The sequence below is a fragment of the Chenopodium album genome, chromosome 26, assembly GCF_948465745.1.
Source record: "Chenopodium album chromosome 26, dcCheAlbu1.1, whole genome shotgun sequence".
NCBI classification, from domain to species: Eukaryota; Viridiplantae; Streptophyta; class Magnoliopsida; order Caryophyllales; family Amaranthaceae; genus Chenopodium; species Chenopodium album.
Window position 1 is genome coordinate 3067134 of NC_137859.1, and position 25592 is coordinate 3092725.

Sequence of the window (25592 nt, forward strand, 5' to 3'; positions counted from 1 at the left end):
ATCGTCGAATTGAAAATGGCGCCGGTTGTTCCATACGGTTGGCCGTTTCAGCGGAATCCTGAGGTTTACCGTCGTCGTTCCTCCATTACCAGCAGTTCGAAGCAGCGATACTTTTCAATTTTGCATGATCATTGTATCTCCATCTTTACGTACGATGATGATTCTGATGCTTTTTTGCCCTTGTACAATCACACTTTCAATGTATGTTTTAATTCATCATAATTTTATTATTTGGTTGAGTTTAGGTTAAAAACCCCTAATTTATTGTATCTTGTTTCTTTGCATTTGTAGCTGGTGAAGGATATGTACGGTATGCGGTGGTCTCCTTCTGGATCGTCGTTGCTCTGTGTGAGAGGGAATCACTTGTTCGTCTTGCTTACTCAACCTTCTTTCCAGGAATTTAAGTTTTCTGTGGATGGACAGGTTGTTTTTTTTCTTTCTAGTCAATTTGAGTCGGGTGTATTTTAAAGTTGAGTCATGTTAAATTATTTTGTTCGAAATCTATAAATTCTCATTATTTTACCAACAACGATGATTTTTTTGCAGCTCTCTGCAGCTGAATTTTCGGCTAAGGAAAATTATTTAACTGTCATATACTGGTTGTCACATACCCAACAAGTTAGTAGTAATGTTGTTTTCGAAATTCTTATGTTTTGTTCCTTTTACATTCGGTGACATTGATCTGATATCGATAGTACGTACGTGTTTGTTATGGAATCACAATTATTTATAGGATATGATGAAGCTACAAGTTTGGGAGGCCAAGACTGGAAAGATCATAAAAAGATTTGGCAATGAATTTCCTCAGGAATTTTGTTCAGCTCGACCTCTAGATTACATTAAGTGAGTCCATTTCGATGCTAGTTTATTTTGTGTAATCATCTCGTATCAGTTATTTTTGTGATGATTGAATATTCCTGCCTCATGCTTGTGTAGATGGGAATATAATGATAACTATTTCGCCTCCCTAGTAGGATCCAATCGTATGGTGACTATCTATGAAACCAAAGCATTTTCTCGTGTTAAACATTTGGCGTTCAAACAAGTACGCGAGTTTAGTTGGTCACCTTCGGCATCAGTACTAGCACTCTTTGGTGAAACCAATGTAAGATCATACGTAGAATTACATATATACATACATCTTGTATGTTTTTAAGTGTTCGTTGTCCTTAAGCATATGTTAATTACATTGCAATTGCAGATAAAAATTGTTGATGTATGCAGTGGTAAAAAATTGTATGGTTATTCTTGGGAAGGGGTGGATGATCATAAGCTTTTGTGGCAAAGTGATGGAGACTATCTTGCCTGTATATGCACAGGGTTTAACTACAAGAAAATATTTCTTATAAGCCTAAAGTCCGGAAAGGCCGGGTTCATTTCTCCTGACCATGATTACATTGATCTTGCTTGGGAGGGTAATGGGAAACAATTTGCAGTTAGTCGCGGAGCTGATGATGCAGGGCAGACCACAGTAACCTTTTATACTATGAACGAGGATAAAAATTATTTGAGGCAGAGGACCAAAAGGGTAAGTAATATGATTGCACATTTTCTCTATTGGTCTCCAAATGGTAACTATATGGTGATGCAAGGACCATTAGATGGTTCCGGAGAGTTGTATTTTTATGATGTAATAAAACATCAACAATTGGCCTTTGTACACTTCATTGCTAGGGATCTTCAATGGGATGCTAGTAGCAGGTGGGTTCTTTTTCTTTAGCTAATTACTGTATTTAATCTTTGACAAAACCTTTGTGTGTAATTTGTTTTTTCTCCTTCACTGCAGGTTTTTCTTGACGCGGGCTACTCGTAAGAATTGCGATGAAGTGGTTAGGATTTGGTCTTCACACGGGGAGAAACTTATTGATGTTGGTCCGTTCGATTATCATGTGGTAATGAATTAATATCATGCTGGCCATAGATAGATTTTGATTTTAAAACATAACCTTGCTTAGAAATATGAAGTACTTCATTTGTTTAATTGTAGTGCTGGAGCAATAAAGTGTCACTTGTTGCCGAGAGTGCTCAATATGATGATTTTACAAATGAGTCGTCTAGTATAAGGGATGGTGAAAGTATCCTTGGAAAGAGACCCCGAGTAAGCTGAAAAGGAAGCTTTGATCATGGATAAATGTATATGTTCGGGGTGGTGATTTTGAACACTCTTAACTGCTTTCACATATCTTGTAGCCTAACTGATGTGCATTGTCATCAAGTGCTAGGGATTTTTTTTTTTTTTTTTTCTTCTTCTTTCAGTGCTATATATGGACTAATGACTATGGAGTGACTACTCAAATCTTCTTTTTAATTAAAGTGTTGAAATTTGCTGTATATTTGTTTGGTTGAACATTTGAGCTTGTGTTCTTCTATGTAATTGGGGATCAGGGGAAAATCCCTACATACAATTGTCAGAAAAGATGGTAATGGCTGTAATTACGGAGTCAGAAAATTCAAAATCTGAAGTCCATGAACTTGATTCAAAGTTGTATGGAAGTCAAAAGGCTGTGGATGAATTATTATTGAAGTCAAAAGATGGTAATGGCTATGTTTTTAAAACTTATATTAAGGTTGTGGGTTCACATCTTGTACCAAGTTAAAAGAGTGCAAAATGCTTCATAACTAAGAGGTTTCATCTTATATTAGTGATAGCCGGGTAGATATAAGACGGTTAAGATAGAGAATTATATTCACTCAATATGAATTGAGAATATCTGAATATGATTGACCATTAGTGGCAAAATTTTACAAAAAAATCATATGGTATGAATCGAGAGTATGATTGACTATTAGTCCACACCATCAACTTGTCATAATGTAAGAGCTTCTGCAAAATATATTAGTTGGACAAAAAAAATGAAGACCATATGAATAGTTTGTTATTCATACAATAGGGGTTCTTAGCTCAAATCTATTATGAGAATGCCTAGTATAAATTAAGCTTTAAACTTTCTATAAAATCATCAACTTCAATTCATCATGAACAACATAATCATAAATAACGATCCAAACTCAGAATTTTTTTATACTTGTGTGATTTGCAATGAAGCAGCTCACGATGCCAAGATTATAGTTTGCACATCAAATCCAGAATGTCCTGGATTGTATGTATGTGCAACCATTCCACCCCGTATCGAATGCGTTCGAAAGTTTGTACAACGTTGGAAACCGATATGGAATCCGGAACACGGACGACTAACTTTTACAAGATGCATTCGTCCAGATTGTTTGGGCTTTCTCACCACCGAAATTATAACTCCACCTCAAGCTACCATAGCATGGGTTAATAACATTCCACGACTTTGTGGACACCCCGATTGTGACTATCGAGCGGCATACAATGCTCTTCATAACCATGCACATAATCATCATGTAGACTCTGACCCTGAGTCCGAGGTAGAAGAACAAGAAGCTAATAACAATGACGATAATGATGATGACGATCAAGGTGATAGTGACAGTGATGAGGATGACAGTGCTGAAGATGAAGGGCACGATGAGAACGACGAAAGTGATGGTAGTGATAATGGATCAGACGAACAAAGTGATGAAGACGGTGATGGCGAAGAAGAAGGATATTGGCATAGTAATGGTGTGGCTTTAATCAATTCCATGCACGGTTTTTCCCTTTACTGAATGGTTGTTGGAACTTCCTAGTTTTTTATATAGTTACATTGTTTTAACTAGATTTTTGCTTCACGGTTTTGCTATCCTAGTTAGGGTAGATTTTACGTGTTTAAGCACCATTAGATTTCTCTAATTTTTAGGTTTGTTTTTAGAATTAAGTTTCTTTAATTTTCAGATTTAATACCTTAGGTAATTAGGCTTACCATCAAACCAAACACTAAAAGACACTTTTGTGTATTTTTTAACCACGACCTCAAAAAATCCTCAAATTAAAGTTGCAATTAATGAGTGTATGAATATGATATTAAACCTTCAATTTTCTTTTTTACTACTTAACTACGTCAATTTTATCACAAATTAATTCATACACTTTCATTCTCAAACTTCATGGATACAAATTTACATCAATTTATTGACAACTTGATGGGATCGATCTTGACAACTTGCTTGTTGATGATTGATTAACTTTAAACATGGACTATGAAAAGTATGGCCTACTTAAGACATGTTAATATGTTATGCTAATGTATCCAATAGGCTTGAAAGAATACATAAAGCATTTGAGTAAGGATATAATGGTCTTGCTGATAAAGATAATCATGCGATAAGGCTATTTGAGAATTGAGATGATGATCACCCAAGAATAGAATTAACAATTTCATCAGATATCCGAAAACAATTGATTTTGCTATATGTGCCCTGAGTCAACAAGAGACATCCATATAACAAGCTAATTAAATGAACACTTTAATGCAACTTGTATTCTCGTAGTATGTTTGATGGATTTTACATGGTCAATTAGAATGAACCAACAAATCCTTGCTGCTAAGGACCTTTATTTTCTATTGGCTTTCATGTAACTTCTCTCTCTGTTTGCAGTTAAAACTAAAAATCTCATGTACGAATTATAATCATCTTGACTTTATAGATAAAAATGGCAAAGAGAGATTGCATATGGAATGAATTGCCAATACAGTAAGTAAAGGAAAATTGGGCTAATGACGTTAAGCTTAAAAATCAAGGAAAATAGGGCTAATGGCTTGTTAAGCTTAAATACAATTACAAAAGAAATCAAACAATGAAAAAGTATCACAAAATAAAAAGAAGCCATTGGCAACAAAAACTTAGAAGTTGATCAACAATCTTGCAAATTCCTACAATGTCACAAAATACAGCTTAATTGGTGAATTTAAGTCAGTTTTCCTACAACTGGAAGTTGAGGTTACAACCAACTTTGACAAAATATCTTTTTAAACATTTCTTCATATCATAGTTACTTTTAAAAACTACTGGCACAAACTTGTTGTCATTCATACTGCTCCTCTTCTTCCTCATCTTCATATTCATCCTCCTCAGCTGTTGCATCCTGATACTGCTGATACTCTGCAACCAAATCATTCATGTTGCTCTCGGCTTCAGTGAACTCCATTTCGTCCATCCCTTCTCCGGTGTACCAATGCAAGAAAGCCTTCCTCCTAAACATAGCAGTGAACTGCTCACTCACCCTCCTGAACATCTCCTGGATTGATGTCGAGTTACCAATAAATGTCGATGCCATCTTCAAACCGGTGGGTGGGATGTCACAGACAGTGGACTTGACGTTGCTGGGAATCCACTCAACAAAGTAGGAAGAGTTCTTGTTTTGCACGTTAAGCATCTGCTCATCAACCTCCTTTGTGCTCATCTTTCCTCTGAACATTGCAGAGGCTGTCAAGTAACGACCGTGACGTGGGTCTGCTGCACACATCATGTTCTTAGAATCCCACATTTGCTGGGTTAGCTCAGGGACTGTCAAGGAGCGGTACTGCTGCGATCCACGAGATGTGAGGGGAGCAAAACCAACCATGAAGAAATGAAGCCTGGGGAATGGAATTAGATTGACTGCAAGTTTCCTGAGGTCAGAGTTCAATTGACCTGGGAACCTCAGACAGCATGTTACTCCAGACATGGTTGCCGATATCAAATGATTCAAATCACCAACTGTAAAATCCAAACAACCCCACATCAGAACTCAAAACAACTGCCAGATGATATTCTTGCAATTAAACCAAAACCCCAGATTAGAACTCAAATTCAAATTGCTTAACAAAATGATGAACTTCTTGCAATCAAACAAAAACCCAGATCTTGATTGTTTTCAAATCACAAAACTATATAACTACTCAACAACACCGAATTTGAACAAAAAAAAAAAAAAAAAAAAAAAAACCAACTTCAGATAATTTATACAGCAAGCTTAAGAAACAAAATTATAGCCTCACTTAATTTTTTACAACAATATACTCATGTATAGCTTTGAAATTTTCAAATTAACAAGACATTAAAGAGTTCAAAAATCAGGATCCCCAAAAAATCATACTTAACATCCAAAATACACAGATTAAATGCAATTATAGCATTCAAAGATCACAGTGTATGAATCAAATACAGTATATAAAGCAAGAGAGGGTAGGAAAAACATACAGCTAGGAGTAGTGAGCTTCAAAGTCCTGAAGCAGATATCATACAAAGCTTCATTATCAAGGACCATACACTCATCTGCATTCTCAACAAGCTGATGAACCGACAAAGTAGCATTGTAAGGCTCAACCACAGTGTCAGACACCTTTGGTGATGGAAAAACTGAGAAAGTCATCATCATTCGATCTGGGTATTCTTCCCTAATCTTCGAAATCAACAAAGTTCCCATCCCAGATCCAGTACCTCCTCCCAATGAATGACAAACTTGAAACCCTGCAATTCAATTTCATTTCACATCCCACACTCAGATCCAACACCAAAATACAATAATTACAAACAAAAAATAAAAGAAATTAAATTTTTTTCAGTGAGGCATTTCGTCGAATACCTTGTAAGCAGTCACAATTCTCAGCTTCTTTGCGAACAACATCAAGAACAGAATCAATCAACTCAGCACCTTCAGTGTAATGACCCTTAGCCCAGTTATTCCCAGCACCAGACTGACCAAACACAAAGTTATCGGGCCTGAAAATCTGACCATACGGGCCGGATCTGATACTATCCATGGTACCGGGCTCAAGATCCATAAGAACGGCCCGAGGAACGAACCTCCCACAACCCGCTTCGTTGTAGTAGACATTGATTCTCTCGAGTTGAAGGTCACTGTCACCATGGTATTTTCCGGTGGTATCTACGCCATGTTCAGCGCAAACAACTTCCCAGAACTTTGAACCGATTTGGTTTCCACATTGACCCCCTTGAATATGAAGGATTTCACGCATTTTCGGTTGATTTAATTGAAATTTTCTCTGTTAAAAAGAGGAGAGAGAAAATCAATTTGGGGGTTTTTGAGGAGAGAGAAAATGAAAAAGGGGTGGATTCAAAAATGGAGGAAGTTAGTTTTATAGAGAGAGAGAAGGAAAGAGGGAAAACGGCTACTTTTTTACTGGGAGTAAAATTAGGGTTTTGAATTTGAATTGAAAAGGGTGCATCAAAATTGTGTAACGGATTAAAAGCAACGGCTAGGATTTATTTGGGTTTTCTAGTAAAATAAATAAATTAATAAATAAAATTAGATATTTTTGGTTTTTGAATTTGAATGCTTTTGCTGAAGACAGCTGGAGATTTGCATGCAAGGTATGATGCGACGGCGTTTTTTAAGCAAGTGGATTTATTTTGTTTTTATTCCGTATATTTTTAAAAACTTTTGGGGGGTATTTTTCAAATAAAAAAAAAATAACTTTTGGGGTGTTTGGCTAGATGGTTTTAAGGAAAGGAACGAGACGGGAATGGGAATCTCTCGGATAGCTAGATTTGCGGCCTTGTGGGCTACACTTATCGGTACGGTGTTAACATCTATGAAAACACCACAGATCGGAGCACCAATGTTTAAATACCTATCACCTATGTGCCAAGTTAAATCTAGTCTAATGGTAAAGAGTGCACCTTATAACCTTACAATATTCATTAGAGACTTTTTGAAAATGAGGATCACTTTCCCTTCCGCATTAAAATGCCAAGAACTTAAGGCTTGTTCTCTTCAGCTTAATTTCAATTCAGTTTAACTCCAATTAGTTCAGTTCAGCTCCTAGTTTCCTTCTCTCATAAAATATTCATTTCAGTGCTATTCATTTCAGTTCAATTTAGTTAAAGTCCAATCAATTCATCTCAATAAATCAAAACAGGCCCTTACTACATAAGTTGGATGAGTAGATAAGTCAATAGATTTGATTTCAAACCATAGGTTATTTACGTATTTGTCCGATCATTAATATTATCTCAAATGAAGTTGAGTTAAATGATAACTATAAACCAACACTTTGTACTTCATATATTCTAAGGATTTGTTCTGTTCACTTTATATTCACTTATTTTAAGTGTAATAATTTCAAAAAAAAAAAATCAATTTAAGAAAAATAAGTTCTGATAAGAATTATCCAAGTACAAATTACAACTAAATTACGTTTTAATAAGATCTAATAAGTGCAGGTAAATTTAAATGAGTAAAAATTAGATGAATAAAACACACCCTATTATTTAAAAGATCTCGTACTTCATAACATTTATACTACACTAATTCCGTTTCAAATTATTTGTAACTACAAGTATTAAACATTTTGATTTTGACTAGGTTCTTACTACTAGTTACTATTGAAGATCGAGTATATCCTGAAATATTATTCGAATGATCTCATATATTCCCAAATGTCCCTTTCTTACAAACATTATATTTAACGTAAATGTGGTCTCGTATGTAGGAACAAGGCTACTTGAAAACAACAGGCTTTAGTGAAGACTTAGTAGTCACACTAAGATGGGATCCATCACCTTTCCTCTTTATGGAGTTCACTGGTAAATTAGTTGTCAAAAATCTTTAAATATCCATTCCCATGTGCTGTGAAACTTTGTGACATCAATCAAATCAAATAAAATTAACAAGAGCTTAAAAACTCTTTTCACTACGTAGCTAATAAAAATAAAAAACACGGCCAAATTCGATAAGTAAAATACTAAAAAAAATGGAGGGAGTAGTACAAACTACAGAGTACAGAATAGCATCTACATTTAGTAGTAAAAACAATCCAAAACCGGCTAATAATGCTCTTGTCTACACTAAGAACCTCACAATTAAATAAATAGACTGATAAACAAAATTAATTAATCTCAAATAGTCAAATAATATGACAACAAATAAAGAGTGTCTATTGCATGAAAGCACATGCATTTGGATAAGCCTAATTAAATACCCACAAAGACTACAGTCAAATGTATAAGTGTAGGCTAATACCCACAAATCACAACAAATCAAGTGTATATACTCTCAAATAATGTGACAACAATTCAAGAATAATTTTTTCCAGAAAAAAAAAATTACATCGAATTATTGCCGCATTATATGAGAGCATGTGCTCTCAAATGCACCTCATTAACAACACATAATCCATTTGCATTTAAATATAATAAATAAACTTCCATTCTTTTCTTTAGGATCTTGCTTGCATTACATTAAAAGCATGTACTCACTGGTACACCTAATAAGTCTCCTTCAACAAATTATTAGGTAGGTAGACCTAAAGACATTTGCTCTTAAGATAATGTGACATTAATCCAAAAGTGGATATTAAGAATATATTCTCTAGAACTGTTGCCACATCACTTAAAAACATACGCTCCATGTAACACCTAATACTCTTTTCAGCAACAAAATGTCAAATACTAAAACTAATCCAAATTACAATTGCACTCAAACCAACGATGACACTTACAATCACACTCAGGGCATTAAATTTTTCATCACTTAACACACAGTGGTATAAGCCATGGCGCTATGAATCACAAGTTAGTTCATTTTATCTTTTACTATGATACAATCATTAGCAGTTTTTAAAATTCTAAAAGTAACAACAATTACATGCATGCGAAAACCACCAACGCATAGTGTTACCTGATCTGCAGTGTACTGAATTGCTAACACACCAATCAGACAAAATCAAGTACATAAATCAGATTTCTGCATCCATCACCATACTGCTTAATATATACAAATAGAATACACAAGTAAATATAATTAGATGAAAAAAAAAATGCAACTTGCACGTATGATAACAAGTGCTGGATATCAAGAAGCCTCTCCACAAAAAAGTGCAGGATTTCAGTTGTCTATACCTAGCAAAAAACACATAAATAATCATACTGCAAAATAACTGTTAGTGTTAGCATCACCAAACATTGAGGACAAATTGCAAGTACTGTCAACAAGCAAAAGCTCAGCTATCTAAAGTATCTAAGACATTTAATAGTCTTTAAAAAAAATCAGGCTCGGAAATCCTCTTTCCCCTACCCCACAACCCCAAAAACATATTGTTATCCTTCAGAAAAATAATTAATTTGACCCGATAGAAGAGCCTTGCTAACACAACCACCAGAAAATGTAGCAGCAGAACAACACTGCACACCGTGAATATTGTGACCAGTGCCCTGACAAGTAATATAGTCTACTAAAAAGCAATTTCTATTTTATCCCAACAAGAACAAAAGAAGATGAATAAAAAAACCTCAAGCCCAACCCTCCCCAGCAAAGTGGTTTGTGTTCAATGGCTTAATCAGTAGTGCTAACCACACTATCAACCAGAAAAGGAAGTTATTGCCTAAAAATCATACTAGTAATAATTACCAGAGAAATGAAAACATAAAGATATTTCTGTAAGCCTAACAATCCACGTGTTATTATGGGAAAGAGTTCAGGGCCATCAGGGGTCCAAATGCTTGAATACACGATATAAAATCCACTTTCTACTGTGAGAGGCCAGCACTTGAACAGTAAGCTAAATATGATTCTATGAGCGCGTGTAGTTCACTCACTAGGCAATCGTTCACAAGGGCATGAGAAATCTAGGAAGAATCAAGGAGATATAATACTCTACCACATAAAAGGAAAAGTGCTTTCGAAAACAAGAAACCAAGAATCACCATAGGACAAAATGAATTTCAGGACAAGCAACATCAAAAAGTAATAGTTGAAAGAAAATTTTAATTTATTTAATTATTTCTAGTTGAAAATCAGAACAGATCCATAAACATCAAACGGTAGCATATAAGTTCAAGGGCAATTCTAAATTCTGATTAATTTCAAAAGATAGTAACATACAAAGCGTCTTCAGTAATCATACTAGTAAGGAACAGATGTCAGATCAAACACTAAGATAAAGTTATTTATAGCTTAACAATATGCATTTATATCAATCAATAGCCGTGAGTCAAACACCTAAAATGAAATTGGCTGTTTAATTAAAAGGTGTGACAGACTGACAGTACAGCATGGTAAAACAGTAAGCTAAGTAAAGGAACCCATTTTCTCTTCCATGGTCACATATGGTATTAGACCTAGAGAAAGATCAACTGATGACAGCATAATAACTTGTCTACAGAAAAATTAATAACTTCCGTACTCAGTTTTCGGCAATTTTAAAGCAAAAACCATTTGAAGCACACATACCTTCAGTGTTTCGACAGTTGACAAAGATACAAAACATGACACACCTCAAGGTGATGCCTGAGAGGATTCTCTTAACACACCTAGGGAAAAGGGGATTGCAAAGCTGCATCTGCATCCTTAGGTACTTCAGGCCAGACAAGAGATTCACAAATCTTTAATAGAACGAAACATCATCCTGCACCACATTGTCTAGCCTAGTGATTGAAAAATTACAATCAGCCTTTGATATAGCAACACTTGGGGGACAAGGAACTGGGAGGTAACATAAAAAAATTTCTAAACCAGTTATAAAAAAACAAGCTATGCTATGGAGACTAGTACCTTCTCTCAAGTATACTTATTACATCAGTTTATTGCCAAGTTCGCTGTACAAAAAATCCTCAACTTTCATAAGAATTCCACATGGGAAAGTACAAATGTTGGTATAATCCTATATTCCCTCCTGTTTTCTCTTTCATTTATGCGTCTAATGACCACTTCAGATTTACAAGTTTACATTAACCTTTCCTTGAAATTATCATAAATGAGAAGTTGACAACTAAACTCTGAATCGGCCTAAACTCCATTTAAAATAATATCAAAAACATACAGCACCAGCTTTGGAGCTGAGTTCATAAATTAACCCAAAAATCCATTCCACACAGGGTCAAATATCATAACCAATTAACAACCAACTAACAAATTTCATTAATTCATTCTAACAACATTGAAATGTGTGAGAGCATCGCATATTTGGTCTATGGTCAGTATCAACTCCAGTACATTTTTTACTAGAGATACACAAGGGGACCTAAGGGGGTCTTCCCTCAAGGATAGGTTTGACCTTTGCATACGTGAAAGCACTAAAGAAAGGAAAAACATAGATTTACACGACTTAATTAACTACTAAAAACTCTCTTCATTCCTAAAAAGATATATTCACATTTTTGCTTGGGAGTAAAAAGTAAAAGTCACGATTCCAATAGAACTCTATAATTAATTTATTTCCTCCTTTCTCTTCCATCCCATCAATATTTTCTCTATACCCATACTCTATTTTACTCATTTTACAATAAACAGCAAACACTGTTCTTAGGCTTTGTTATTTCAACTAAAAATACAAGTTTTGGGAAAATAATTCAGAAGAAAAAAAAAAACCAACATATTTACCTACATTAAAACAAGGACAGCCTATCAATTCACAACAAAAATAACTTCGGATAATTCCTAATAATTTTTTATAAAAAGATCTTATAAATACAATTTCTACCAAAAAAACCAAGTCTAATGTGCTCTCATCCAAAAGTTATCCATATATAATGCACAGGCTAGCTTCTGAATACCTGGGTTTTCTACATGTTGGTAACATTTCAATACTGGAACATTTCTAGGAATAAAGATAACCACACATATCAGAAATGATACAAGCTATTCAAGGGATTTCCGAACAAATGTAAATGGTCCAGTCAATAAATTTTATTGAAAATTTACAGTCCAAGAGAAAAAAGAAAAAAAAAACCAATATAAATCCACTTTGAGAAGACGACAAATAAAAAGCATTCGATATACTGATTAATTGTATGTGATCCATATCTTACCACCCACCACAAAAAATTCAAAACTAACAGATATAATAATCCTCAGTAGTTTATTGGAGAAATGAGAAGCTATGAACCCCTATACAAAAAAGGCATCCTAGCTTCTAGAATTGGAGCACCTCAAGCACCTAGGTTTGAAGCTTCAGCATAGCAACAGGAAAAACAAAAGCTAACACAATCATAACCATTTGAAGGTCAGCAGAAATAGTCTCTATTGTGAACTTTGATAACAATTACTTCAGGATATATAACCGATGAACCTTGATGCTGTTGACCAAGAAAATAGCCCCTAGGACTATCCTTTCCTCCAAAAATTGCAGATAAAAAACATAAAATGTACACAACCAACTCAATTATGGCAAAACATTCATTGTGCAGTTTCTGTGCAAGTTCAACAACCTGCTCTATTCAGGCTATAATCTCCAAGCAGCTTTTGACATGTCCATAGGTAACTTTCATACATATGAAGAAATTCCAGATTTCTCTATTGTTCTCCATCAATCCCATAACTGGCATGAACCTAAATTACAGCCCACTATAATTGGCAGATCATCAATTGATTTTACTAGTAATTAACTCTCTTTATTTCTTTTCCCAAGTCCTTCAGAAACAAATATCCTCATCTCACAACATGCTATGTCTAGATCTCGTCATGTGCTTTTGCTTTCGAACACAACTTGTTTTTTTATAGCTTTCCCTAAACCAAAAAATCACAGATTCTGTACAGTACAACTCAAGCTACCAAGAAACACCACAAATATCAAAACATGTATCTATCAGGGGCCTCAAGCATCTATACAGCCTGCTTCAACTGGGTACAGTACAAATCTAATACAAAACTTTGGAAGAAAAAAGAAGTCTCTACGGTGGGAATGTTTAACGAACCAAAAGGGCACATGCTCTTGCAAAAGAAAGACAGACCTTAACTGAAGTTGAACTTACGTAGCACAAAAGAACACCTCAAATCTCCACCGATAAAGAAAAAAGATGAGCCAGCCATATCAACAACACTAAATCTTCACTATACTATGGTTCTTTTGTTAAGTTTAGTACAAGAGAAAACACATAACTTCTATACAGCCAATCCATTACTTCCTCTGTTCTTAAGCTTTATCTTCCTATTAATTGTAGCAACATAAACCGAGAAAAAGAAAGTGTGGAAATTGAGTCACTTTTTTGAGTTTTAGGTAGGGAAGAGAAGGTTGTTTAGAGACCTAAACATTAGAAACCAGTAAGTGGACCAATGTGGTGGGGTACAAGAAGGGTAATAAAAAATATTGTATACATAATACATAATTAGAGAGAGAGAGTGAGAGAGAGAATTTTAAACGAATATTGCAAAGTAGGAATTAAAAAATGAACACACCTAGACAAAAAAAAAAAAATTGGGAAAATCAAAATTTAAAAAAAAAAATTGAAAAATAAGTGAACAAATGGGGTATTCTCAAGCGCCACAACTAAGATTCCATACTAAACATGTTAAAAATAGAACCCCCCCCCCCCCCCCAAAAAAAAAAAAAAAAAAAAAAAACTACTAAAGACCCCTTCGTATGACCACCTTTTTTTTAATGTCCCACCCAAAAACAATCATATTGACTGAAATTATTAGTCAGATGCAAAAAAAATTGAACTTATGTTTACTTAGCAGTATCTGAAAATCTTAAGTTAAGCTGCCTAAAATTTAGACATTCCAACAAAGTTACAAGATAAATGAAAATTTACTATAAACCTTAGATAAAAGTCATAAAACAGCAGATAACAAACAATGTGTGAAATAAGATAAGCAAAAATTTTCCCATAAAAACCTTTGATTTGGACATAATCTTACCACACTCTAAAGACGACTGCAAGGTAAACCACTCTGCTTTTCAGCCTTTCCTTGTCAGCATCGCCGAAAAAGACGGATTCAGTGGAAATTATCTATGGTAGGAAAAAATTCAGCCAGAAAGAATAAATCAACTTAAGCACTGGCCTCATAAAATGTAAAATGCTACAGCGGGATTATAAAACCTATAATGTGAAATAAAAAAATTAAAACAGAGACGAAAAAGATTTCTGTATTGACAAAATTAAGGCCCCCTTCCAAAAATAAACAGACTGAATAATAAATTAGTATCCTGATTATATATAAACAGGTTTCGTAAACTGAAACCTTAATCAAAACTGAAAGTACTCACACCTCACATCTAAATTTCATTTAAGCAACTAAATATGTTACATGTTCCATCCTAATCAGAGTAGGCCATTTGTATATACTCCACTTCTTATTTTCCATATCCTACACCAGTCCAATAAGGGAGCCAACTACATTGTGGAATGCCCACTGTTCTTGAATACACAGACGCAAGTCAGATGAAGGAAGAAGCAAGGTAAGATTTTAGGTTTGAATCGTCTTCCCACCAAAGAACTTTTGAAATTTACTTATGTTATGCAGGAAACACAACAAGTGAAAATCAAATTCTTTAAAAAAAAAAAAAAAAAAAAAAAAAAAGAGCACCCCACTTTGTCTTATCTAATCAAAAGTATGAGCCAATGTAGCAGCAATTTCAGTTTTAATGCATTCAATTCCATAGCAATTTCTCCAATCAAAATATACTCACTATAATTGCTCACTTCAGCCAATAAGATACAACCCAATCTTTGACTTAAATATTTTATACATGATATTTTTTGATATTTCCCAACTCACAGAACAACTCCATAACAAAATAATCACGCACTTTTAAGTGTCCAATCCTATCATGTCCCCTATGTAACTGATCGTCCCATAATATCAATTCTATTTTTTATACAATCAAAAAGTTTGTATCTTCAGGCTCCATATAACAAAAACAAGGAAAAAATTAAAAAAAAAAAAAAGATGATGCTTCTTTGAAAGGGAAAAAATCCTGCTTTCTGTTTTTGTATTCAAGACTTCTGTCACAAATTCAGAGCACCTTCTCATATATTTAACTTTCCAAGCTTTCATAAAACAAAATACATGGTTTCTAGTATATTTCACAAAAGTAATAAACCTCCAACTAAAAGACGATAAACCACTCCCATTTAATAACTATTTGCCTTTTCCCCAAAGTCACACCTGCTTTGCAGTTTGTTCTCCAATCTTCACAGCCCTTGATAAAATCCCAAATTTAAGAATAAAAGAAAATAAATCTTCTAGTTGCTAGGTAAAAAAACAGTTTTTAGCCTCACTGAAAGGAAATGAATATATAATTATCTAATACAAAGGAATAGAACAGTATAGAGACCAAAATAAAAAACCGTCCTCATCAGCCAAGCTATAGGAAATGACACAACCTATAAATAAATATCGCACCTACGCAGATCAAATCATCAAAAGCCTTCCCTTAGAAGGAAAACCCAATCATTTTATTCACCCTTTGGTCGAGGAAAAGCAAATAAGCTGCTTTCAACCTTCAATTTCCTCTCTCTATCGCTCAACATATTCATCTTTCAATTCAATTCCGATGTAAAATCAGACATCTGTCACCACTTTCTCATTTTTTTTTCATAGCAACACCAACCGCACCCTAAACCACACCAACGTTTTACCCACCTACGTAGATCAAAAGCCTTCCCATAGAAGGACAAACCAATCATTTTATTCACCCTTTGGTCGGGGAAAGCAAATAAGCTGCTTTCAACCTTCAATTTCCTCTCTCTATCGCTCAACATATTCATCTTTCCATTCAATTCCGTAAAATCAAACATTTTTCACCACTTTCTCATTTTTTTTTCATAGCAACACCAACCACACCATAAACCACACTAACATTTTACCCTTAATAATCAAGTCAAACCCTACAGTTAAAAAAAGATCTACCTACTTGGGATTTGAATGATTATCCAGACTTGCACCTTTCATACAATATCTTTTACATATGTATTTCAACCTGGGCAAAAGAAATGTTTTTAAAAAAAAATAACTAGTTATAATAATTTAGTTTTCTCAAACTTCAGAAAATCATACTACATAACAGCAATTCAGAAATACAAGCTAAATTTATAATTCGTTATATCAATGCAGACATACTATTCTGACTTTCTGAGCTTATTAAAGCACAAATTTTCAGTGAACAGATAAATTAAATCTTGACTTCTATAAGTATTCTGCAGTTTAACCTTAGGCGTTCTCCAATTTTCATCTGCCCACAGATTTTGAATGTGTCACTAAAGGAAGCAAAGTGAGCAAAAACCCAATCTCGGTTAAATGACGAAGAACTCCAGATGCAAGTACATTTGTTGAAAACTTCCCGAGAAATGTAAGCAACCAAAAACCAATACAACTTTTTTTTAAAACCTATAATAAAGTGATGTGAAACTTGTGGCCAAAGAAATGTTGAAGACAGCAATGTAGCAAGATGATAGGAAAGTTCAGCCAAAGAAGATAGGGCTCAAAAGAATGGACATCAAAATTTAAAGTCAGATACAAATCCAAAAAAGAAGAGAATAGGTCCAATGCTAAACAATGCTCAGCTCATGCTGACAATGAATAGCCAAAAAGGAGTTCAAAAAGAATTGCTTGAGTAATTTTTTTGTATGAAACACATCAAAAATCAATATTAAATATCCTCACATGAAATCAAGACTGTCATTGAAAGCTCCCATTGTAAAAATCCTACCGATTAAACTAATTTGTTCAAATAAAACACAGCTTAAAAACAAAGGGGATCCTTTAACAAGATTCAAACATAATTTACCACAGCAATATCCTGAAAGGATATCATTGACCTTCTGTTGTAATTTGCACCCAGACATATATATAGCTTCTTCAAATAGTTACTAACCCAAAAAAAATATACTATTGTCCCAAACACCATTGGACTATATAGAAAGGATCACTACAAACATTTGAACAGCATCACGATATACGAATCAAGCATCAGAAGCTCAGCCACCCCAAAACTTTCCCACAAAAGGACTAAAGATCTTGGAATATCAGTGAACGTAGGCACACACTATCATCATGTAGGCTTCAAAAATCTAGTTTTGAACTATGTTTAGATAATTAGATTCAAAAAATTAAGGTACACTGAAATTAGCCTATGGTCTTAAATGCAGATCAGCCAAAATATCTATGCCTAAACAGATATGTTGCAACTCAAATTTACTAGAGTGTAAAATCATATCAGGACTTGTGGCACAAATCCCAAGGTCATAAGTTAATCTATTTAGCTAAACCCAGCTTTAAGCATCAAAAGTACATTTCGTGCAGTTCATCTACAGACATAATGTTATTATAAAATTCCAGGGCATTATAATCTAAAAATAGAAATTATTTATACATTAATCACTGAACCTCCAAAAGCTACAACTAAAGACAAATATCAAAATAGTGAAATGTTGAGATGACAAAAAGCCCACACATTGTATCTCCCCAAAGTTTCAGCTGTATTTCTCTCATGTTCTCTTTTCAAAAACACCATGATTTATTCCAATTTACTGGTTGCTATAGGCCACAAATTACACAATCAGAAGATTTTAAAACGGAAAAGAAGATAGTTGCTGTCAAAATGTCATGACTTTAAATTATAGGCAGTAAAGGCAAACTGCTTTCAGGCTGAGTGGAGGATGGAGTGTACAACAGATGAGAAAAATGTTGGCACACAATCTGACAGAGGTTACCCATTAGGTGGTGATGGATACTTGGAAGCCTGCGGGTGAAATCATCTTACGCGAACTAAACTGTTTTAAAGAAGTGGGGAGGACATTGACAGGGCAAGGATTATATGAACAAATTTGTAAACAGAGTAACAAGAAAACTGAAGGAGGGGATAAAAGGAGAGGAAAAAAAGAAGCAAAGAAGACTACAACGTAAGAAAGAATTCACTTCGGATAACCACACTTTTTCTGATAACCTAACAAACTATAATCATAGAATTAGCCGCATGTCACATGATTGCACTGAAGATATATATACTTTATTAGTGAAGAGATAGCAATTACCACTCAAACAAGGGGCAAGTATACATTCACGCTAAACATATTCAATCTCCATAATATTTAGCACAAAGTCAAACAAAGTAACTTAACTGCCACTGATACTTCAGTCCCAAAATACCATCTCCACTAACATAGCAGCAACCTGAAATGACAAAACTGGCATAAACCAACCAGCAAAAGAAAGAGATACAGAAAGCTACATCACCTACTTCACTAAACGCAAAATACTGAAGGAACAAATGCACTCCGTCAGCTACAAAACCACTGGATTGCTTGTCAGCCAAAACAACCACCAAGCCTTTAACGCTTATTTCCTCGACCCTGAAAACTGAAATTCTTCGGCCTGCCTCCATCTCTTCCTTCAATTGAACCTTGATATTTTGATATCCTAAGCAACAAAAAAAATCAAACAAATTATGCCTTACAGTTGCAACAAGAACTACAGCACCCCCATCTCAATTCTCAACATCCTACCCACTAAATAACCCCCACCCAAACCATAAAAATTGCGACACATAAAGATAATATACGGAATAGTATACACCATACAGCATACGCAGTATAAGACAACTTATACAGATACTTACTTCTGTTTCTTCTTATTTGACTGTTTGATGCTTAAGACCATATCCCTAGCCTTTCTCTGGTGCTCTCTTGATTGTGAATGCAAGTCCAAGCCTTCCACAGTTCCACACTCAACTTTACAAATACGGCACATGATGCTTCCAGGTTTCCGCTTTCTTGAGTTATCAAAAGGTTCCATCTCATCCTGAAAAAAAATCACCAGAAAAATCAGATATCAAAAGAAGAAATAACCATCTGGGAAACAATCTTCTATAGCCAAAATTAGCAACACAAATAAGTACTTACTGGGAAAAATCCACCATCACGTGCATAACGATTAAAACCAGAGCTGCCTCTGAATCCATGCTCTCCTGCCAGAGGGTGCCCTGGCTTTTCACCCCCAAAGGATTCACCAAAGGGTAGATGACGAGGAAAATTCCCTGGCAGAGGGGGTTCTCCCATCCGAGAATGACCCCCAGGGGGTCCAAAAGCAGTCCCTTCTCCCATATGCATATTTCGAGGACCCATATGTTCTCTTCGTAAATGATTAGGCAACATATCTGGATTACGTGGGCCACCAGCCAAATGATCACTTAGCTCACCTCTTTGTAAATGGTTTGGTGGAATTGGAAACCTGTTCTCGTGCATTGATTTCCCAAATGGTTCAGCAGGAAAATTGTAAGGTCTGGAACCTTCAAGAGGTCGGGACTCGTTTCCCACATCATCGCCAAAAGCTCCAAATGTACGAGAAGGAAAACCTGGAAAGTCCCTACCTGGACTTCTAAGCGGAAAACCATCCATTCGGGGCCGTCCAAATCCAGGACCAGTAGCTGGTCCAGGAAAATCAGGACGGTGTCCAAAATCCCCTCTTCCCATGTCATCATCAGGAAAACCTGCAGCTCTGCTCCTTTCACCAGCATCATTCAGATGGAATGGAGGCAGAAATCTTGAAGGACCAGAACCAACACCAGAATCCCTTTCCAGTCCAGAATCATGATTGAGTCCACGTGCCGCCTTGTCAAAGGGCCTCGGCATTCCATCACCCCCAAACATATGAGAACCATGATCAAGTGGTCCAGATGACGGCAAATGAGTACCATATTTAGATGAAGGTCCAGCTTCAAAATGAGGTGGTCTTGGGAATTTCCTCAAATCGTCTTCAAAGTCCCTGTGAGGAAAGGGTTTCAAACGCTCCTCAGGAAACATCTTAACCCTTTCATCCCTCATACCACGCTCCTCAGGAAATTTCATAGCTCCAGGCTGGATCCCAGGATGGGCGGGCCCATAAGGAGCTCGATCCATGGATCCATGAGGGAGGGAATCTGGCTTTCTACCATCAAAGCAACCAGGCCTGTGAGGCTGAAACTTTTCATTTTCCATCATATATGGAGGACGCTGCTCAGCATCAGCACGTTCTCTACCCCCTACACCAACAAAAGGTTCACCTGGAAGATTATGAGGTTGTCCAGCTAGGTAAGGTGGCATATTACCTTGATGATAACCCGTATTACCAGGTCTAGCAAAGGGTCCTGATGAGGCAGGGCCCAGATTTCCCCCGGGTGGAATAGATGTCTGGGGAATATCAGCTGTATTGAAAGGCGGTCTAGGGGGAGCTTGTCCAGGTCCTTGAGGCCTTAATTGACCAGGAAGAGAACCCAACCCAGGCTGCTGAGAGCTTGAAAGTTGAGGTGTTGACTGAGGCATTGACGCAGCACCAGATCTGTGTTGGGCTGAAGGCCCATACTGCATTGACTGCATTTGATTTCTACCTTGGTCAATGGCAGGAAATGAATTAGTGCCATGAACTTGTGGGTTTAAGTGTGAATGAGGCATATTGGAGACAGGAGCAGCTGCACCTCCTGCACTTTTGGCTGCATGCTTTGAGTCCTGTACTTCAGCCTTCTTTTGGGCATCTTTATGAACATCAGCACCAACATTAGTTGTGTTATTACCATTTGAGAATTCTGATGCACCCTCTGAAGCATCTCCCTTCATCCTTTGTTTGCGTTCTTGGTTATCACTTCCCAATAAATTGGACCCTGTAACAGCTAATTTACTTTCATTCTCATTCATGTTACCATCCGGGGCATTTTCTGATTTTACTTTGTTTTCAATCACCTGAACCCCTGCACCAGACTCCTTGTTAGGATCATTTTGATCACGAGGCTTCTCACCCCCCGTTGCTTTTGGAAACTGTTGAGGATGACCAGCCTTATGTTCAGAGGCAGCAGATAGCTGACTGTCTTTCATAGGGTAAGCCTGATTTAGCTGTGGAGGCCTAACCTGACCAGCAGCAGCAGCCTGGAGATATGGTTGGGATCCAGCTCCTTGTGTAGTCACTGGTCTAGCTGCATAATTTTGAGCAAAATTAGGCTGAGCAACATACCCTGGTGCATAATTTTGCTGGGAGTGTTGTAGCATTTGAGGAGGGCCCTGAGCTGCCATAGGTGGATGTGGCTGTGTAAATGGACCATGGCCAGGGAATGGTTGCTGTTGCCCGAACTGCTGTGGAGCAGCTTGCTGTGCAGCCTGCACACTAGGACGATGCTGAAACGGATATCCAGGCTGCTGGGAATGAGGATAAACAGGGAGCTGTTGTGAAGGAGGCCCGCTTGGAGGCTGAACTTGTGCAGATGACATAGTTGGCTGTTGTTGAGCTGCCACATTAGAATAAGGTTGAGAGGAATACATCTGAGAAGGTTGTGAAGGAAACTTCCCCTGTATTTGGCCAGGGTACTGATGTTGTGGCTGGGCACCCGATGCATGCATTGGATGAGCAACTCCCACCTGTGCTTGCGGATGAGGCTGTGGCTGCGGATATGATTGATAACCAGTTACAGCACTCTGAGTCGGAGGCTGCGAATTGGGATTCACAGGCTGGTTTTGTTGAGATTGTGGGTGGGCAGGTGCCTGCATAATCGGTTGAGAATGTGGCTGTGGCTGAGGATGTGTGTAGGGGTAATGCTGGGTTTGAGTTTGTGATGGGGGATAAGATTGGGCATGAGGATGAGTTTGCTGGTACTGAGGCACTGGTGTCTGCTGCTGAGTAATGGGTTGTGGCTGAGCATAGGGTTGAGCCTGGGGTAATGGTTGAGACTGATTATATGGAAGGGTATGAGATAGAGGTGCTTGACCCTGCACCTGCATTTGAGGTTGTGCTTGAGCCACTGGCTGGACTTGGGACTGTACATTGGCTGATGGTTGGAAATTTGTCTGCACTGAAGGCTGCCCAATTTGGGATGGAGCTTGGGGCTGCTGTTGTGGCTGGGGCTGAGCATGAGGCTGAGGCTGAGGCTGAGGCTGAGGCTGAGCCTGCTGTTGAGCTTGGGGTTGAGCCTGAGCTTGACCAGAAACCTGGGTCTGAGCTTGACCAGAGACCTGGGTCTGAGGAGCATAACCTTGCGAGGGTTGCTGTGGATACTGTTGAGCTCCTTGTTGATATTGGTAATAATATTGATAATTCTGTTGGTAAGGATCATATCCAGGATACTGCTGATAATACTGCTGGTATTGCTGCTGGTACTGTTGCTGTTGCTGATACCACTGCTCAGCAGTTGGCATGGCAGCTTGTGCAGCTTGTGGTTGGCCGCCTGTACTGACTGTTTGGTTATCTTGACCAGATACAAGCGAAGCAGAAGCTTGTGATGTCTGAGCTTGAGAAGCAGGTAAGACTGCCTGAGCTGCAGTCTGGGTTTGATCTGCTACAGCTCCTGTGGATGTGCCATCCTGAGCAGTACTTGGTTGTTGCGCCTGAGACTGCACACCCTGATTTGGTCCATTTTTAAGTGAGAGATAAAAATACAAGTCAATAGGACAAAGACAACCAGTTCAAAATAGAACGGAGCAGTAAATACTTTTCAACTTACAGGGCAGCTTTGTGCATGCTCTTGCACTTGGCGGTGCACAATCTGAACTCCACATCTGTTGCATAGAACTGGCGACTCCCCAAATGAACATGTTGAACAATGAGATATGCAGTCAGACAGAGGACCTTGCCATGTACATCCGGTCCTATAATAGAGGCAATGGACTTGTATTTTTCCAATTGTGTCTGCCAATGCTTTATTTGACTCCAGGAGTGGCTGTGGCAAAAAAAACGAAATAATCCACAATAAGAACACTTCATATTCTCCATACAGCCAGTCAGAAACCAATTGAGATTGAGAAAATAAAGGCATAACACCTTGCAATCAGCTTCAGTCACCCTGTATCCATCGTAAGGACAAGCATGTGTAGTGCTGACAACATAAGTCATACAAGGTTTGCAGTAAAGGTGAGTGCATGGCGCCTGCAAAGCCTCATTTGGGTAGACAAGAAGGTGACACACAGGACAGAAGTATTCTCCAGCAAGTGATTGAATATTCAAAATGCAATCATTGTCAAAACCCATTGACCTTAGCAAACTCCACAACAATACCTGGACTACCTGCTATACAATCAAGTTAAATTCGAGGTCAAGCCTTTATTTATAAATGAATAACATAAAGCTGAATGCAAAATTCAATCCCAAAACAAAGCATGACATCACCAACTACTATGATAAGATTGTAATAAATGCATAAACTTGCAAATGTGCAAGACACGTAACTGACTTGATTCGGATACCCTACAACTGAAAGTTCATAATTTTGGGATCTTTAGCAGGCCCGTAACAAATCATATAATGGGATCATACTGTCATAGACATCACATGATGACACCTCTACCAAATTGAACGAACAAAACAAGCTGATGCATGTACAACACTCGAATACATATAAAACTAACTAAAAAAGTCTTCCTGTTATCGCACCAAAGTTACAATGCAGATCACAAATTTTAAAAACAAACCCATTAGCTAAAAGTTCTTGAGTTACAGGTTATATACCAATCCCTTTGTCCCAGAAAAGAATAAAGTTACTATTTTGGGTATCCAAAAATGAACTTCAAGGTGAATGCTTCATAAATAATTTATCCTCTCCCTCAATCCCATCAGTCTCTCTACTCCCTCCATACAATACCTTTCTTTTTTATACATGTAAGTATGTAACAATAAAACCATTGAAGCAACATCAATTCAATTGATAAGTCATTAACAAAGTACTACATTGAAGCAACACCATTCACAAACAAAATATAAAAAGAAAAATCTCATGAAAATGAAAAAACACATGACACTAGAAACCAGGAAAGAGTAACATGCATCAACTCCATTAAAGAAGATACTAAACAAAATCGAAATGTAAGACCACCAAAGCAATCAAATTTTGAAACAAACTCAAAATTCAACAAGAATATAGCACAAAATACAAGAAAAAGGAGAGAGAAATCGCAAAACAGCTAAATTTACAAAAAACTTACAGGACGAAGCCAAAAAACTCCAATTAATTCAGAAGATCAGTGTTCCTTTGCTTGAAATATGAATTCGAAATCAAATTGCTTCAAATTAATTCGCAAACATAGTTAATTTGGGATAATTTACTTGTTCAGTAGAACTAGGGTTTGAGGAGAGTGAAGGCAAGAGGAGAGAGAAAGGGGAGATGAAAAAGGATGGTGAATTTGGGCGTTTTTTTTCGGTTAATTTTTTGTCAGCGAAAAAGGTAAAATGATGTTGCTCTTTCCAAATGGCGAAGATTGGCGAATTGTGTAATACTTGGGCTATAGAAGGCTTTGTTTGGGCCAATTGTGAAACTTTCATCGATTTCTTAAGATTGTTCTACCTCCTCATGTTCCATTTGTGAATTGGGATTGTGTTAATTATTATGAAAGAGTAATTAATAAACATTATAAATTAATTGATAGGTAATCATGTGGGAATCAATGGGTATGGAAATTAATACTATTAGGATTGTCGTAGTTAGATTCTATAATGGTTTAGTTTCAGTGTTAATAACCAAATTATAGTATGTTAGGGGAGTTAGAAAAAAAAACAAAACACGGTATATTGTAATTCTTACTAGTATACGTTAGCGTTTTAAGGCATTGTGTTGATCAGAATGTCGGTGATGGCTTGGAGTTGAGTTCGATAAGATGATAATCATTATTTTGTGAAGTGTAGTTGAATTGGCGGCAGAAAAGTTTATGTTTGTCTTGATTGCCTTTACTGTAAACAACAAGGATAAATATTAATTGCATGCATCAGAAGTAAAATTTTACCCTCGTTGATGTGTGCTTTTAATGTGCTTTTCCATTTGTTTAATGATAGACTTCATATTTAGTCATTTTCAGTGTAGTTTTGTCCAATATCCGACAACCATACTTACGGTAGTAATAAAAATAGGGTGCATAATGTCACATGTTGACAGTTTCCCTGATGCCCTGGCACAGCAAGTCCCATATGAGGCAACCTCCCTATGCATGTGTGTCTTACTGATGCATGTATTTGTGGTGCAGGTTAGTGTAATGGCCTGTTGTTTCCTCTATCTATTAGCTTGTTGCGTATATAGGGA

At 36.7% G+C, this 25592-nt stretch overlaps 4 protein-coding genes across 7 annotated transcripts; 2 read left to right on the forward strand and 2 right to left on the reverse strand.

Annotated features, from left to right (window-relative positions):
• Positions 1-15: 15 nt before the first annotated feature.
• Positions 16-847, forward strand: LOC145616171 (uncharacterized). Its single transcript, XM_081670865.1, has 4 exons — positions 16-201; positions 292-423; positions 547-618; positions 734-847. Exons 1-4 carry the CDS (start codon positions 16-18, stop codon positions 845-847), a joined length of 504 nt encoding a protein of 167 aa, XP_081526991.1.
• Positions 848-957: 110 nt separating this feature from the next.
• LOC145618653 (eukaryotic translation initiation factor 3 subunit B-like) lies at positions 958-2244 on the forward strand. The gene is made up of 4 exons (XM_081673423.1): positions 958-1105; positions 1202-1701; positions 1787-1892; positions 1988-2244. Exons 1-4 carry the CDS (start codon positions 986-988, stop codon positions 2105-2107), a joined length of 846 nt encoding a protein of 281 aa, XP_081529549.1. The 5' UTR covers positions 958-985; the 3' UTR covers positions 2108-2244.
• A 2451-nt stretch (positions 2245-4695) lies between these two features.
• On the reverse strand, positions 4696-6955 carry LOC145618668 (tubulin beta-2 chain-like). Its single transcript, XM_081673445.1, has 3 exons — positions 6473-6955; positions 6088-6357; positions 4696-5604 (listed from the first exon to the last, which is right to left on the reverse strand). Exons 1-3 carry the CDS (start codon positions 6864-6866, stop codon positions 4931-4933), a joined length of 1338 nt encoding a protein of 445 aa, XP_081529571.1. The 5' UTR covers positions 6867-6955; the 3' UTR covers positions 4696-4930.
• A 129-nt stretch (positions 6956-7084) lies between these two features.
• Positions 7085-24748, reverse strand: LOC145618667 (uncharacterized). Of its 4 annotated transcripts, XR_014107965.1 has the most exons (9): positions 24505-24747; positions 23348-23590; positions 23031-23246; positions 19471-22929; positions 19188-19369; positions 18810-18988; positions 18691-18742; positions 14486-14577; positions 7085-11274 (listed from the first exon to the last, which is right to left on the reverse strand). XR_014107965.1 is itself a non-coding variant. In XM_081673443.1 (6 exons), the coding sequence occupies exons 2-6, from the start codon at positions 23552-23554 to the stop codon at positions 18901-18903; spliced, it is 4152 nt and encodes a 1383-aa protein (XP_081529569.1). In that variant the 5' UTR covers positions 23555-23593; positions 24505-24748; the 3' UTR covers positions 18629-18900. The 4 variants fall into 4 exon arrangements, 2 of the variants coding, with proteins under 2 accessions (XP_081529569.1, XP_081529568.1); XR_014107964.1 differs by having other exon boundaries at positions 18691-18988; XM_081673443.1 differs by lacking the exons at positions 7085-11274; positions 14486-14577 and having other exon boundaries at positions 18629-18988; positions 23348-23593; positions 24505-24748.
• Between the last annotated feature and the right edge of the window lie 844 nt (positions 24749-25592).

Excerpts from the sequence above, each read along its gene's own strand:
- LOC145616171 (XM_081670865.1), top strand. The coding sequence starts at position 16 with ATGGCGCCGGTTGTTCCATACGGTTGGCCGTTTCAGCGGAATCCTGAG. Across the intron at positions 202-291 it reads TGTACAATCACACTTTCAAT|CTGGTGAAGGATATGTACGG; the intron begins GTATGTTTTAAT and ends TTGCATTTGTAG. Across the intron at positions 619-733 it reads GGTTGTCACATACCCAACAA|GATATGATGAAGCTACAAGT; the intron begins GTTAGTAGTAAT and ends AATTATTTATAG.
- LOC145618653 (XM_081673423.1), top strand. The coding sequence starts at position 986 with ATGGTGACTATCTATGAAACCAAAGCATTTTCTCGTGTTAAACATTTG. Across the intron at positions 1,106-1,201 it reads CACTCTTTGGTGAAACCAAT|ATAAAAATTGTTGATGTATG; the intron begins GTAAGATCATAC and ends TTGCAATTGCAG. Across the intron at positions 1,893-1,987 it reads GTCCGTTCGATTATCATGTG|TGCTGGAGCAATAAAGTGTC; the intron begins GTAATGAATTAA and ends GTTTAATTGTAG.
- LOC145618668 (XM_081673445.1), bottom strand. The coding sequence starts at position 6,866 with ATGCGTGAAATCCTTCATATTCAAGGGGGTCAATGTGGAAACCAAATC. Across the intron at positions 6,358-6,472 it reads GAATTGTGACTGCTTACAAG|GGTTTCAAGTTTGTCATTCA; the intron begins GTATTCGACGAA and ends ATTGAATTGCAG. Across the intron at positions 5,605-6,087 it reads GAAGCTCACTACTCCTAGCT|TTGGTGATTTGAATCATTTG; the intron begins GTATGTTTTTCC and ends TGGATTTTACAG.
- LOC145618667 (XM_081673443.1), bottom strand. The coding sequence starts at position 23,554 with ATGGGTTTTGACAATGATTGCATTTTGAATATTCAATCACTTGCTGGA. Across the intron at positions 19,370-19,470 it reads GTGATGGTGGATTTTTCCCA|GATGAGATGGAACCTTTTGA; the intron begins GTAAGTACTTAT and ends ATTTTTTTTCAG. Across the intron at positions 18,989-19,187 it reads TCAAATAAGAAGAAACAGAA|GATATCAAAATATCAAGGTT; the intron begins GTAAGTATCTGT and ends TTTGTTGCTTAG.